The sequence below is a fragment of the Apteryx mantelli genome, chromosome 2 (assembly GCF_036417845.1).
Source record: "Apteryx mantelli isolate bAptMan1 chromosome 2, bAptMan1.hap1, whole genome shotgun sequence".
NCBI lineage: Eukaryota > Metazoa > Chordata > Aves > Apterygiformes > Apterygidae > Apteryx > Apteryx mantelli.
The window spans coordinates 92,037,349-92,052,990 of NC_089979.1; the positions used below are offsets into that span (position 1 = coordinate 92,037,349).

Here is a 15,642-nt window from a genome sequence, read left to right on the forward strand (position 1 = left end):
GCCCCACCTCGCCAAGAGCATAAATTCAGCGCATAAACGTTCCTCCATTTTGAGGACAAGAACACCAACCTATGGATGGGTCAACGGGCCTGGACCTCTCTCCTCCCCAAAACAGGGGCGCCTTTTTGGTAAGGTTTGCACCTCTGACAACGCCGGACGTTACCCCGGGAAAAATACCATTGTTGAAAGCGCTTAATTATCAGTTTGAGCTCGGAAAAAGTAGAATTTGTTGCAGTAAGTGCATTTATCACTGGCAATCCTGAACCTGTTGATCTGTCGCTTTAATAAATTGTCTATTTTGATCAACTTTGCGAACCTGACTCAGTGAAAGTCCTTTTGAGGAGGGCTCTGGCAGGCAAACGTTGATTACCCCTTTCCCTCCCTTCACGCGACAGTAACACAAAGAGGATATGATCACGCAGGCTAAGCAACAGGCAGAAAAAAATCTTTGTTGCTATGTTTTATATGGATTGCCACAGATCAGTGGTGGCATCAGGGTGGCAGAAAAAAAATTACATACTAAAGTGAACAACATCAAGATTTTGAGTATCTAGATAAAGATAAAAGTATTGAGGATAAAGAAAAGGAAAAATGGTATCTTAACATATAGAGTTGAGTGGTGATTACAGAAAAAAAAAACCCCAAACCCACAAATGTAAGCTTTTCATTCCCCTGCCACCACCACCACCTCTTTTCTGGGGAGAGAATAGGACTTTGGTTTCAGTTACGTTGACGCAGTTTCATGCTGCTCCTAGAAGGAAAGAAGTGGGAGAAAGGAGCCAAAATGGGAAGCAAAACACTGAAAACTAACTGCCAGCATAAATAAGCCTCACTTGAGGCAGTGACCACAGAAAAGCCATAACATGCATTTATGTTTGTCACTGGCAGACTCTGCGTGCTCAGTAATGGCACAGTGCTTTGCGGTAAACTAATCTTGCCTTTATTGCACAGAGTCAGCCGATGCATTGCATTCATAAAATTCTTTTTGATGAGTTCAGGGAAACCACTTTGTCAAAAGAGCACTTAGCACCCCATAAGTCAGCTAACTTTTTGTTTAACCGGCCTCTTTCTATGTTTCAAGGAATGCCCTCATTTCTGAAAGCCCTCTTTTGTGCCCTACAGAGAACCCTTACAGGGCAAGCTTTAGCAATAACCTGCAGAGTGATGGAGCTTATAACTGAGGGCATGATATGAGAAATTCCCAGGTTTCAGATACTTGCAAGTCTAACTAATTTATAATCTTGGATATCCTTCTCATAGTTCTCTGCTCTCTCCAGAAAATTCTATTTTCAATAATTAATTTTATGAGGTGGCATCAGAGTGGAAAAAAATTGTATTTACACATACTAAGCTCTTGTTGGTAACATTTTTACTGCAAAAACAATGATTCCCTGTGAAGATAAAGATATTGAAAGATGGAAAACAGAAGATATTCTTTCTACACTCATGTAACTTCTAGGAAGGTAAGTGACTTATGGCATACTTCCCTTAAGAGGACATAGCATATTTCTTTTTCTTGCTAGGAAGTTAATATTCATGTTTTTAACAGTTTCATTGCAAATTCTCTTGAGGGGGAAAAAATATATACATGACAATACTGAATTTAGACTTTTTGGTATTTAACAGTAGCTATACCTTTCTTTATCTGGATGATGCTTTCACTAAGCCCCCAGTGGATTCAATGAGTATGTTGACTAACTGTATGGCACCTTCGTTGTTGAGAAAAAACATGCGAGTATTATATTATATATGAGTATATATGTGAGTATTAAATATGTTATTTTAAATATATATATTTAATCAGATGCAGCAGAAAGATAGCTAGGAAGGCTGATTTTCTTTGTTTATTTCTCATATTTTACACGTCTGCTTTCAAAGTTCCTAGGTACCACCTCTCCCAGGAAGAAATTCAACTGTGCCTGACAAAACGTAGTATGTTAATGCCTCCTAAACATCTTCCATAGGTAGACCTAGCTGGCATGACTTAGGACAAGAGGATATCATTTCTTTAGCATAGCAGCCTCAGAGAGCAAAGCCTTGGGAAGAATCTTAAATGCAGCCCCTACCAAGGCCTCACTCAAGCAGCACAAGGAGTATCTCCCAGTCAGTGTGAATATATTCTCAGCTATTTAGCAGTGTGTGCTTCAAAAAACATCTTAATCAAACTACATAAAGGTGGGATTGCTGTGAATTACCAGCAATATTCGATAAGGCCAAGAAGCCCCTGAAGGCCCGTTCCAAGGAAATGTAATGATTGAGATTTGCTGCAATTTAATGTCATGATACAGACCTACTCCTCATGACATCTCTCACCCCAAGCTATTGTTTACATGATTACATTTATATTTACTCCTTTGCATAAGAAGTTTGTTTATTATAATCACACCACATCAGTTTATCTACCCCAGGAAAAATAAAACATTAATAGATGATTTCAGCTTTGAAGTATGTGTCTCGTGATTTTGGAAATATTTCTTATATACTTGCAACCTGCTAGATGTTACTCACCAAATATCCCCAAATTTACTTTAAAGCAGCAGGTGGTGCAACTGCAGAGAAATCAATGCCAGTATACTGCTGCCAAACCAGACAAATGGAATATTGAATCAATAAAACCACTGACAGATGCAGTTTCTCTCTATCCTCATTACATCATCATTTTAAACTACTGTAGAAATTTTAGACAAAAAGAAAAAGGCCGGTTAGTCTTTTAAACTATGGAGTTTTGGTCTTTGCTACAAAGAAATAACATTTGTAGCACTAGAATACATTCACTTTAAGTTATATCTGCGATGACTACATGCAACCTTTTTTTGCGGGTGCAAAATTGAAATTAATTGCCAACAAGAGCTGCTAACAGCCTAGCCTTTTCCTTTGACATTAATATTACTTTGTAATTACAGACAAGTAGCTAGCCATGTGCCTTCTTCATTTATAAGCATGCAATAATGTAAATAAAATTAAATTAAAAAATAAACTATTAAAAATAAAAAATATTAAAAATAAAACCTTATTTTTTATAGGATCTTTAAAATATAGGTTGAAAGTAGGAAAAACAATGAGTTTACACTGTATTTTTGTTACAATATGGAATGCTTTCTAAAAGATGGTGAATAAGTACAATCCAACAAGCAACACATGTACAAACATTATATATTGAAGATAATTTTACTTTCCAAGGAAAGTATTTATGTACAGCAGTGATTTTGAACTCCTTTTGGATTTGTGGACCCACAACATTTTTCCAGCAGAGATGCAGACTCCTTGCTTTCCTTTCTTCCATTTTTGCATCTCTTAATTCACAGATCCCTTGAAGCTGAAAACCATTAATGTAGCTAATACCTGATTTTATACTCTTGCTTTTACAATTTAATATGTAACCCTATAAAAGGGCCAGACTTTCAATTTTGGTAACAAAAAAGAGAAATCATATGTATGTTTTGTTATGATGTTTGTAAGAGAAGATCATGTAATATTAGCCTTTGCAGGCTGGAGGACATTTTCCATAGTTGAATACAGTTCCTTAGAGTTCATTAATTTCAAGTACCTGATAAATTTTATTGAACCACACATTTTATTTAAGGGACATAACAAGGATAGAGCAGAATGAGCATCTTCCTACTTTCATGAATAAATGAAATAAGGCTATGAAATAGACTAAAAAGTCATTTTCACTATGGAAATCAAATGAGAAATTATGTCATTTATGGAGTGGATAAAAGCAGATTCATAAAACATAAGGCTGGAAAGGACTTGTCAGATCCAAATTTGTTTTTCGGTATATCACAAACAAAGAATTTCCCCAAATTAATTCCTGTACTAATTAAAATACACTGAGTTTATAAAATATATATTCACAGTGCAAAATGACAAATAAAATCACTCTGCAAAGTGACAAAACCAGCTTTAAATTCTTCTTTTGCAATGGTAAATCCTAAAGTCAGACTCAACCACGTGCACAATAGTGTTGAACTCATGTAAGTGTGTCACTTTGTGGATTGTGTCTCAGTATTGGCAACTAGCTAGGAAACCCTCTGTGAAGGAAATACTTTCATATCTGAATAGAAGTCCATAACACTTTATGTATGTTATAAAATGTCTTCAATATGTAAAGTCAATTTATAATGAACTAACAGTTCCTTCTGACCTTGAATTCAAGTGGGAGTCAGTACTTAACACCAGACCAATCCATCAACTGAGGTTAAAAATACTGCTCCCAAAAGCAATGCATAGGAAAAGACTATGACTGTAGAATATTATAATCACAGAAAATATACAATGTTGCCTTTGGAAACAATTATTATGAAACCAATATCAATTTTCCACTAGATAAATACTCAACATCAACATTCCATTTGAAGTAGAGTGATAAAATTTTGTTTAGTTTCTTCCTGTTAAAATCGATTCCAAACTATCCTCCATTTTTTTGGCCTCTCTAGGATATGCACAGAGAGGAAAAATATCTAATTTGTACACACAAATAAAAATCAGCTTACAAATTTTCCCACAATTTCACACAAATTCTGATAGCAATAACTATTCCAGCATATTAATTGTATCTTTTTAAAATTAACTTTAAAAAGATAGATTTTACTTTATATATCGTAATGATCTGTTGGTACGCAGGATGGAACAGAGCTAGCACAGTAATGTATGTTAAATACATTTCATTAATCACAGTCCCAATTCTGCAATCTATTTTGTCCCACTTTCACATCCAATTGTCCCCTTATTTTGTGTAAACTTAGTCACAGAAATTTATAGCAAGTCTTACTTTTTCTACACATACAACTTCCATTCCTGTCCTTGTCCCGCATTTTTAAATGCAAAGAGAAAAACTAAAAGCAATCAAGAACTGATACTAACACTTAGACACTAATCTATGATAACATTTAAAATTAGAAACAAGCATAACTTTGAAAGTGAGCTGAAATTCTCATTCTTATCTGTTCAATTCCCTTTCCATGAATTAACCTTTGTAATCTGACATTCCTAAATTTTAAACTTATACATTATTATTTTTTACATTAATGAACAAATATATATAGGCATGAGTAAATATTAGGACCATTAAATACCACTTACTTTGGCAATACGAGAATCTGCACAACAAAAATGCAGAAGAAAATGAGACAGGCACAAGTCACATAATACTTAAACGCAGGCAGAGTAGTTGCTCGATACTAGAAAAAGAATGAGCAGATGTTAAAAATACAGTTGCCAAAACAGATAAAACATCACTTAACTGAAATCCCAGCTTAAAAAAGCAGATCTGTATAGGCAATCTTTAGCTACAGTGTATTTCTTGTTGTTCAGTAACTCTCCTATCAACCCACACGGGGCCGGGGATGATCAGGCATCGTACTGAATCCTTTCACTCCTTGAAGAACAGCTTATATAGCCAGGTGAAATGGCTATGTATTGCACCTGCTACAGGATTATCCCAAATTCATCATAAGAGGTTTAATTTAAAAAAAACAGTGAAAGCAAATAAAATATATTTTTCCATTTTCAAGAATGACTGACAATCCTTGGCTGACTCCAAGTTTCTAAGTAATTAATTCTTCATACCTAATTTTCAGTTAAGAATAAAAACTTAATGGGCTGAAACCGTTATAAGAAACTACAACAGTCATCTAGACAAGAAACTTCCAAGCACATGAAGCAACTACATGTATACTATTTCCATGAGGATAGCTAGCAATAAGACTTATATTAATTAGGGTTATATTATTACTTCAATTAAAATATTTTATGCCTATTTTAAAAGGCCTTATATGTCCACTGATACTAGCAGACAGTTGATATTCTTAGAAGAGAGTCATTTTGCCCAGTTTTGTCATGACAAAAATTCTACATATAAATTTCTAATTAGCCTATCTAGAAAGATAAGAATTGAGTAATGAATTATTTATTAGAAGAATTGCTTTGTTATTTGAGGTAAATATGTCCAGATTGAAACCAGTCAAGTACTCAAAAGGAAATGACCTAAGTATTGACTTTTTTCATACGGTAAGAGTTTAAGAGATGATTATTAAAAGAAAATGTAGCAAAGAATATTTTCGTGAAGTGCTTAATATGCAAATCTCATAAATGGGAAGTGTATGAGCCATGCTTTCTTACAGCAAGCTCACAGCTGTGTCTTTGTGCTCAGTGCCAAGTTCAGCCCATGAAACTGGTACACAGAACTTTACATGAACACGGCTGAATAAAGCTTAGCGCCCAGCAGCCTTTTTTTCACTTCTGAATTCTGTGACAAATCAAAAGCAATTCTTGTCACATACCTACATGAATTCCAAGGCACACACATGACTGTGCTTGATGAGTACTTTTGCAGCAAGTTTTTTTTGTTCCAGCTGTTGAGTGTGTTGTATCTTAATGGTCTTGTTCAACAATTTTTGACCTTCACCTACTATCAAAATCTCAAAAAATTCTGACCAACTTGTGAATTCATTTCTGTGTTCCACACTTCTCTAGACAGCTTCCAATGAAGTCATGCAACTCACTCCTTAAGTTAAATAATTATTTTACTTTATTACCTTGCTTTTCTTTCAGGTCCCGCAGGGCCTGAAAAGCTCCTGTTTAAATCAAAGTCAAGCTTCCCACTGAGTTCTTTTAAGTCAAGGCTGGACTGGTGAGTCATTGAAAGGAAGTGAAGAAAGGTATTAAAAAGCCAGATCTGAAAAGAACAATTAGTTCTTTGCCAGGCAAGCATGCTACAGTCTAAAAGAGACCAGACTCCTACAAGGCACATCTACACAGCTAAATAACTCAGCTCCCTGATTTTCTCCCAAGTCCTCATTTCCTGACTATCCAAAGTGTGATGGTGACTGTCCACATGTGATGGTTTGCTCCCAAGTTCTCTTTTAGAGTTAATCAATTAGTACCCTTCAAATTAAAATCTGAATGTGCTCCTGGGTTCCATTCGCTCCAGGCAGTGCATGCCCTAAACACTACAGATCCATGCTGGGTCTAGTTTCTTCTCTCTTATGTCACCTCTACACAGTCTCCACAAGCTTTGACACTTCAAGAGCATACAACATCTTCCTTTGGCCCTCTCCTACAACACCACCATTCAGCTGAGCTGTGAGAGAACCTGAAGGTGATTTCAGATGCTTTGAACTGCAAGACACCTGTAGAAATCATTAATTATGTCTTGGAGCACCATGTGGAGCCTAAAAGATACTTAAACTTATGTTACATAGTGTGAACCCAGCCAGACTGCTTTAGAGAGGGTTTAACCCTCTGCATCAGGTGGCCTAGGATCACTTTCACGAGCAGTGTGGACCCAGATACTGCCTCTGTCCCTGCACAAAAGCAAAGAATAGTTCCTTTCCCCAAAAATGTTGTTCTCAAGTCATAGAGGGATAATCCACACATACTAGAAGCAGTGATCCAGCAAGCTAGATTCAATCAGCCAATAGGAAAAGTAGAAGAGAAGAGCAAATCCTGCATTTCCCCTCTTTCTGAAGCCTAGTCTGTGTTTGAACTACAGGAAGGCCCCTTCAGTCCTCTCCAGGTTCACTGCTCTGAAAACTATTGAAGAACTAGGTCTCTAAGTCATTTCCTTCAAAAAACCTTAATCTCCTCCCCTTTTTAAAAAACAGGACAGTAGAAAAAGTGTGGTAATGCTTCCTCTACTCCTGTTCTCATCAGGTTCATTCATTTATCCAGCCAGCTGGAAACAAACTTATCTCTTGCTCTCCTGAAGGGCACCTTAACTGCCCAGCTATCAGCTGTCCTGTGCTGATGGAGAAAGGGAGGCAGTCTTCCTGATGAAGCTTTGTAGTGTCTAAAAACACACTCAAGATCCAAAAGGCCTTTGAAGAATGAAAAAAAAAGGCCTAACTTTCTAGGCTAGTGGTCGTGACAAACACCTAAAAAGGAGGAATCTTTCATTCTGATCATTAGTCCAAGCACTGCAAACACTAACATTTACTCTGTCTGCACATACATGTATCAAACATGTTTTATCAAACATACATGTCATAAGAACACTTAGTGTGTTACATTCAAGGCAGCTGGGCTTTTTTTTTAAAACAATATTTACAGTACTATGTCCTTGGAATGATTGTGAGTGTCAAGCTCCTACGGAGAAAACTAATGAGCAACTGAAATCATTACAAGACTATCACTGTGACAGGTGGAGTCTTTGAGACATGCCAAAAGAAAAAAAAGCAGAAACAGTAGAGTTAAGCAAATGCCCTTTGAGGATGTAGGTGATGGACCTGTGTATCTCTGGAATCCATTGGTCCTGTTATACCAAATCTGACCATCACACCTGCCCTCCACTTCTGTGAAACTATGAAAATTTGAAGAAATTCAAGTGAATTGTAGAGCACTTTAAAAATTGCCCTGGAAAGGGGAAAAAGGTTCTCAAACCTTATACTCATGACATTTCTTTCACAAATGAGCTAAAATATTATTGTAACCTTTAAAAGAACTGCAGGACAGGTGCTGAGGCCAAGGCTCTGTGTTACAAATGCATGGGATACAGGCCTCCCTTAGGATGAGGCAGAGCAGGAAGCAACCGTGAACCTCTGCTGAAAATAGCTTACCTCTTTTTCCAGAGTTTTATTATAGAAAAGAAGTGATATTCTTTGAATGTCTTCAGATTTAAGCCACTGCCTAGAAAGGAAGAGGAAATACAACAGAACATTATAACTGACTCAAGAATAGAGTAGAACTGTCTTTTTATATTACTGAAAAGCAGTAGAAGAAAATAATTTTGAAGAAAGCAAGTTCTTGTGTATTCCAACACATGGTGAATCACACTGACAATAAAACAGGATCCGACAACTCCCAACTTCTTTTTGACTTCTATTGCTAATGTATATATGAAAGAAAAGCTCAAATGATCCATTTTAATGTGGACCATTCACTAGGACAATCAAGGGAGAGATTTATATGATGTACTGCTGACACGGACATTCCACTTGTGTCCAAAATCCTGTAGTATATCAAGCGAACAGAAGAGAACCTGAGAAAAGGACAATCCTTCATAAGGTACCTTTATAAAGCATGTTGTCACAATATACAAGAATGACAGGTAAATTAGACTTTATGGACTCCTATCCTATTCCAAATTCGAGTATAAAAAACAATTTAAAAAGTGGAGGAATTCTGTCTTTGAGTTAAATTAGTCTCCTGACTGCGATCCTGTCCTTTAGTTGTAGGTTTTGATTTTTTTACTGATTATAAAGATCTCTTCTCTGCTTAAAGATGAGAAATGCAAAATAGAATAAGTAGTTGCAGTGAAATGATAAGACTATTTTAAAACAAGCAAATCTTGACAAAATCTTGACATAACACCTTTTTGCGAAATGAAATGTTCTAATATGAAAGTCTACATTTATTTTAATGGGCACTTGAAAAGAAATAGAGTATTTAAATTTCAGGGGGTTAGGTGGCTTGAACTTGAAGGGGACTAGAAAAATAAATAAAAAAAAAAAGCGTTTAAGCAGCCTCTTTCTGATAACATGCAATTTCTGAGCCTGAACATTAATAGCAGGGTTTGAGATGTTTTTTGCAGCCTTTCCAGCTGTAACTCTAAATTAGGCTCTAAGCTAGTACTGTAGCTAACATGTTTTCTAAGCAAAAAGGAAAGTCTCCATTGACAGAAGGCAATGCAAATAAGTAGCAATAATGAACCACAGTGAGAGAAAGAAAAATCCTAAATTAAGAACTTGGGAGAACAGGAATGGACAAAGTGGCATGTAAGATGTTAGCTTTGATTTGTGAAACATAAAATAATTGTTTTCTTCCCAGGAAGACCACTCCTCTTCCTGTGCATTGCTGCCTCAATTTATCTGTTTCACTATCAAAAGGGGCTGAAAACATATTCAGCCCTAGGGATGCTTAATTCAAAAATATATTTTTCAGTTTGATGTGAAACGGCTCACGTCTACATCTGATCGTAGTCAGGAGAGTCTAGAAGAAAAAGGTTTGATAGGGGATTGTCCACATAGCATGGTAGTTCTGTGTGCAGAGATACTCCCAAAGGCCAAATTTGGCCTGTAGACATTTGATCACATGTGAAGTGACTAATGCCACTTACAGTAAAGGCTGCCCCATACTTTGCATTCCTAGCCCCCATTTTCAGAAGCTTTTAGTTCTACTAAGAAGATGGCTAAAATGATACTGGTTCCATCCCTATTAAAGTAGTTGTAAAAATTTCAAGGAAGCTGTAGTAACTCCATATTTTTGCCCTGCAGTTTTGATTTTCTGATCGTCCTGGGTTCACAGATCCGGCCTTTGTTGCTTTTGTGAGAAAAGGCTAACTTTTGACTAAGCCTGGGCTTGGAAAATCTCAGTTTCACAAACACTCAGCAGAGATTTCTCACTTCAGTAAAGAAGTTTTCAGAATATTACACTTTCAGTGAACATTTTCCACCTTTTTACAAATTCCTGTTTCCCAACTAGACTTCACATATACAGTTTCTGAAGGGAATGAGGAAGCTGCATGCTCAGCTTCCATACAACTGCTGCTCTCAGCTGTCTTTATTGCCAGCACCAGAAATAAAAGCAAAAGACATCGCCAATCTGTCCTGCCAGAACTCTTCTATAACCAGATCTCCAGGCATGATGAAGAAAGAGGAAGAAACACGACCTCCATCACACAAGGGTAAGCAAGACTCAGAGAGAAGGTTTTGTGGGACTGGAAAGTGGATGAAGCAAAAACGTAGGGAAAGGAGTAGCCAGAAGATAGAGAAAGCAGTGAGAGCATGAAGTAGGTGCTGATAGGTCTGAGATGAGGGAGAGAGTATCATACGAACAAGTGAAAGTGGAGAATAAGTACAGATGAAGGGGCACAAAGACACATACCTTTGGCATGGAGATAAGGACAGAAAAATCCATAATTACTGCACAACTCCCTGCTTAGCCTAAAAGTTACTGAATTATCTGCAAGGATGTGGGAATACACCATCTGGAAAGCTAAATACTGAATTTCTGTTTAAATTCTTCTGTAAATCAGGGAACAACACAGACAGGCAACTAAATTCTGCCTGTATTCCCGGGGCACTTGGCTAGATAGGCTTTGTCTGATGGACAACATCCAGCCTGGGATTCAGCACAGAACATAGCAGCTGCAGTGACTTAGATAAAAAATATGAAAGGAAAGAGATAGTGTGTCTCTAACACAGTAACCAACTTATCTGATAACCTTAGTTTAACCCTGCTTCTGGGTATATATTAAGTTAGCAGATTCCAATCCATCCATCACACTTCCTACAAAAGTCCCCTAATCACCAAGGTGTGGAGTGGCATGGCCAGGGCTACTCATCCCCTCCTGTGGAGGACAGGTGCTTTGCTGCCAGGAATACAATGGTCAAGGTACTGGGAAAAGAAAGAATGAATAAATAAATAAATAAATAAAAATACTAGTTTCTTCACAGGTTTTCTTGAAAGTTTAATTCCTGATTCACAAAAAGTAACATATTTAGCTTCACAACCACTCCATTAGATTAGCTGATAGTATTATTTTCATTTTACAGCTGAAAAACTGAGGTATAGGAAAAAAAAGGCATAATTATAATAAAAAACCATTCGTTTTGTGTCCCAAATTTAGGACATCTTTAGGACATCTTCCACCTATTTTTTGGAGGTATTTAGCATTTATGTAGTTATATTATTGGATTAACTTGCTGTTTGGGGCATCAGCACTTCTGTAAATTTGCTCCCACGTACACAATTGAATAATCTGGTTTAAGTGAATCATTCAGTAAATCAAGACAGAGATAGACAGAAAATCTAGTTTTGGAAGGTGGTGTTCAGCCTCTCTGATATAGGAATTCATTCCTTATCTTTCTGCCGTTCCCCACATAATTCACAAAATGCACATAAACTTTTGCAGCAATCTCTTTTATCACACAAATCTCTTCTCAATCTTCTCTGAATTTTACGCTCTAATAAGGTAAGACAGGGATTCTCTGGGATAAAAGAAAGCACAGTATGGTCATAATAATACTTTATGCCTCTATGCAAGGTGCCTTATTTTTGACATCGAACCATTGTTTTTAGAGCGCACTTATCATAGCAAGTGTACCTGAAGACAAATAAAAACTGCAAAAATGTATATAGCTGTTTTAGGCAAGTCCAGCAAAATCAAAAGGCTTTGCCTATCAGATAACTTACTTCCTTTTATTGAATTCTTTTTATGACCTATAAATATCAGCACTCTTTTCTAAAAATAAAATCTGAAAAATATTTCCCTAAAACCAAGTACCTTCTAACAGGATTATCAGATGCAAAAAAACAAATGCGACACATGAGTACTTAATAATTAGGTTTAATACTCAGCTAAGTAAGACTCTGCATAGCAGAAACAGGGGGAAGAACATATAATTCATCACAGTTATTATCCACATTTTTCAAAGGGCAATGCCTTGATTTCATCAGGTAAATATGAGAAACTTGAACACTTATCTATTTGCCAACAGACCGAGACCATCAATACCGCCTCCAGCTCCTCCTAGGACACAGAGGCAATACATGCCACGCTACCTCCTCCCACAATGTCAATGTGCCATTGAGCTTAGCCTTCTCTAAGAGCTTTCCCCAAACTGTGTGTTTAGGGAAAGTTTCTAGTTCTGAGATGTTTCTGTCACAATTGTGAAGTGTCAATTTTCACATCATTCCAATTCCTGTGACAGGTGTTTTTTTTGCGTCTCCTCCTTCTCTGCTGTCTGATGAGATAATTCTGTTGTGTTACAGCTATGGGTGTGCAGTTACAGAGCCAAAAACTCATTTGCCACGAAAGTCAAGGAGAGACAAAACCTTTGTCACAGCATGATTCACAAGCACAGTCTTATCCCATAAAACAGAAAATGTTACCGTGCAGCCTATCTTCACGACATGCCAAACCTCCTATGCTGGCAGTAGCGCCACTGTTTTCAGTGCAGTGGGTGCATGTGAAAGGGAGAAATAGTAAACACGCTTATGTCAATGCTGAAGGAAGGAGACAGCCCAGGATGCAAACCTACTTTTGAGCATTGATTCCGTCAATGGCCTGAATCATCCTCTCATTCAGTTCCTCCTCAAACCTTTTTTTCTGTGATTTTGTTCTGCAATGAAAAATGGGGGAAGTTACTTTGGAAAATCATCACATTATTAATAAACATTAACTTTAGAAAACAGGGGGTGATAGCTGGCATAAAATTGATGGGATAATAACAACGTTTTAACATTTATGCTGCAACAGCAATGACAGACTTCAGCCACACTGAGTCTCAGTATACTAAGTTCTTAACAAAAGCAGCATAAGCTACAGACTTTGACAAAAACAAAAAAAAGTATAATCTAGGGCTATTACGAAGCACTTAGAAACAAACAAAAGTAAACATCTTGTAAAAACACAGATTTCTAGAAACTCTGGTTGAAGGAAAGTCATCCATAATGGTATGAATTCCTGAAAAAGAATGGCGTATGCTCAAATCCTTAAAATATTCCTGTTTCTTTTAGTTATTTTTAAAAATTGTTTGACAGAGTTGTGTGATGAGCAATAATGTGCTAGTGCACTGATGCATAATAAGCATTCTCTACAGAAAGGCTGCTAACTCTTCTTTTCTTGGAAATATTTTATTATTTTTAATAAGAGCACCAAGCCTTAAATTAGTTTCAAACATATGTCATGTTCCTCTTTTTATAACTTATAACACAACTGTAATGAAAAAAGGATCTTTTATGTTCACTGGGCCCAGCATGAATCCAACTGAGGATCATAAGAATGGGTTTGTCTTTTCTAACACACATCGCTGCAAACATAATCAGTTCTTTCAGCAGTTGTGCTCTCCTTAAAACTGATATTTCAAATATTTACACAGATTATGACTCTCTTCCTTGAAAACTTAAATCCAGTGCTAACTTAGTAACAGTGTTTGGTCAGAAGTCAACATTCAGATCTGAAATATTACTCTGCAGTTACCAAAATTTTCTTAATCTACAAACTTAAACCTGCCAACGGTAATACAGCCCTTCTTCTTCTACATTAAGATTTTGGGTTATTTCCCCAAAATTGATATCCTATTTCAGGTTTCAAATTTATACAGAAAGCATCTCAGTGTACTTACAGTAACTTTACACAACCCAACTGTTTTCATCCTTATTCAATGCTACAAAATTCAGGTAAATATGTGCTTACAACTTATTTTTCACATATGGAAAAATCTGCCTAGGAGAAATAACTAGATGCATAAGGAGACATTATTTAATCACACATAATCGTATTGGCAGATCCCTAACAACATAAGAATATCATGTAACTATGTAAGAGGTAAGACTGCCACAAACAGAAGCCTACAGTCAGGCTTCACAACCCACGTTTTCATATTCTAACAAAACACTTGATTTTCAAAGTGCTTATTATCACTTCAGCTCTTCCCTCTGGGAATGACTAACTAGCATATCTAAAATCTTAGTTACATGCCTCTGTATAGACAGAAGACTCTACTAATAGTTTCCAGAAGCTCCTTCCATAACATGAAGAACAACAACACAGTATCAAGATACCTGCTAAAATGTGTACCTTTCAAATCTATTTCGGAGTGGAATTTAGAAGCAAGAAAGCACAAGCATCTGAGTATCTTAAAGAATTGCATTATTTGAAAATACCACAGGCCAATGATCTTTTTTTTTTTATTATAAGGCTGAAATAAGTTCTTTTAACACACGCTCCAAATGTAAATGCTTGGTTTCACAGCCAGAAAGTCTTTGTTAATATTATGGTGATTCAGTCATAACCTCTTCATCTTCTATAAACTAACAATATTTTACGGGAATACGCAGCTCCCCAGTAACTGGTGTTTTGTCCATGAGACATTTACCAAGCAGAGATGGGCACAGAACAGACAGCATGAGTAGCTTGCATAACCAAAGAGAAAACAAAAGTACAAATTTTGAAGAGTTCTTTCAAGCTATTTTATGGAATTTGTGATGTTACTTATGTTCTTTCAAGAAAGACATTATCTGAAGTGTTATCAGGCCATTAAAATAAAAAGCAACCATTTCAGATTTTCTTATAGTGCTAGGCTTGTTTTTTTAACAGCAGTCATTTTTTTCTTGATGTAGAAATTCTGGATACTTTTAAAGAAAGTGTTCAGTTCCTCCCCATGTCCATTTCTCACCGCGTTGCTCTAGTGATGGAATAACAAGCAGGAAAATAAGAACTTAAATCCAACACGATTTTGCAAACATTTTGTGTAGCAGAAGCACTGCTGGAGAACCACAAAGTACTTTTTGAATGTTTACTACTGCAAACACATTACAGACTCTGAAATTCTACTACACAATGCGAATACAAAGTAATTAACAAAATAAATAAAATATCTCTTTAAGTATATGGGCATATATGTTACAATATCAATTATTAAAAGTCCTTTCCATCTGCCCTTTTCCCCCTCTGTACCTCCCCTCTCAATTTCCCTGTACATCATTCATTTGTGCACTAAAAGAATAAAGAGACTGAAAGACACTGAAAGAGTACAGAGAAAGAACTAGAAGCCCATCAACATACAGATGCTAATCTGGAATAATGGTATTTGTTAGGAGGAAGTGTATTCACAGTTCATAAGTAATGTCTTCAAAATCTGTTTTCAGAGACTTTCTCTATTTACATAGAGGTATCAGCAGAAAAAAATAGTTTTG

At 36.4% G+C, this 15,642-nt stretch overlaps 1 protein-coding gene across 1 annotated transcript in view; it reads right to left on the minus strand.

Moving 5' to 3' along the window:
- Positions 1-15,642, minus strand: part of ADCY2 (adenylate cyclase 2) — a 197,547-nt gene that overhangs the window by 47,279 nt on the left and 134,626 nt on the right. The window contains exons 12-14 of the mRNA XM_067291033.1: positions 12,984-13,064; positions 8,559-8,628; positions 5,086-5,183 (exon numbers count right to left, since the gene is read on the minus strand). Of these exons, the coding sequence (XP_067147134.1) occupies positions 5,086-5,183; positions 8,559-8,628; positions 12,984-13,064 (249 nt within the window). The remainder of the gene's footprint in view (positions 1-5,085; positions 5,184-8,558; positions 8,629-12,983; positions 13,065-15,642) is intronic.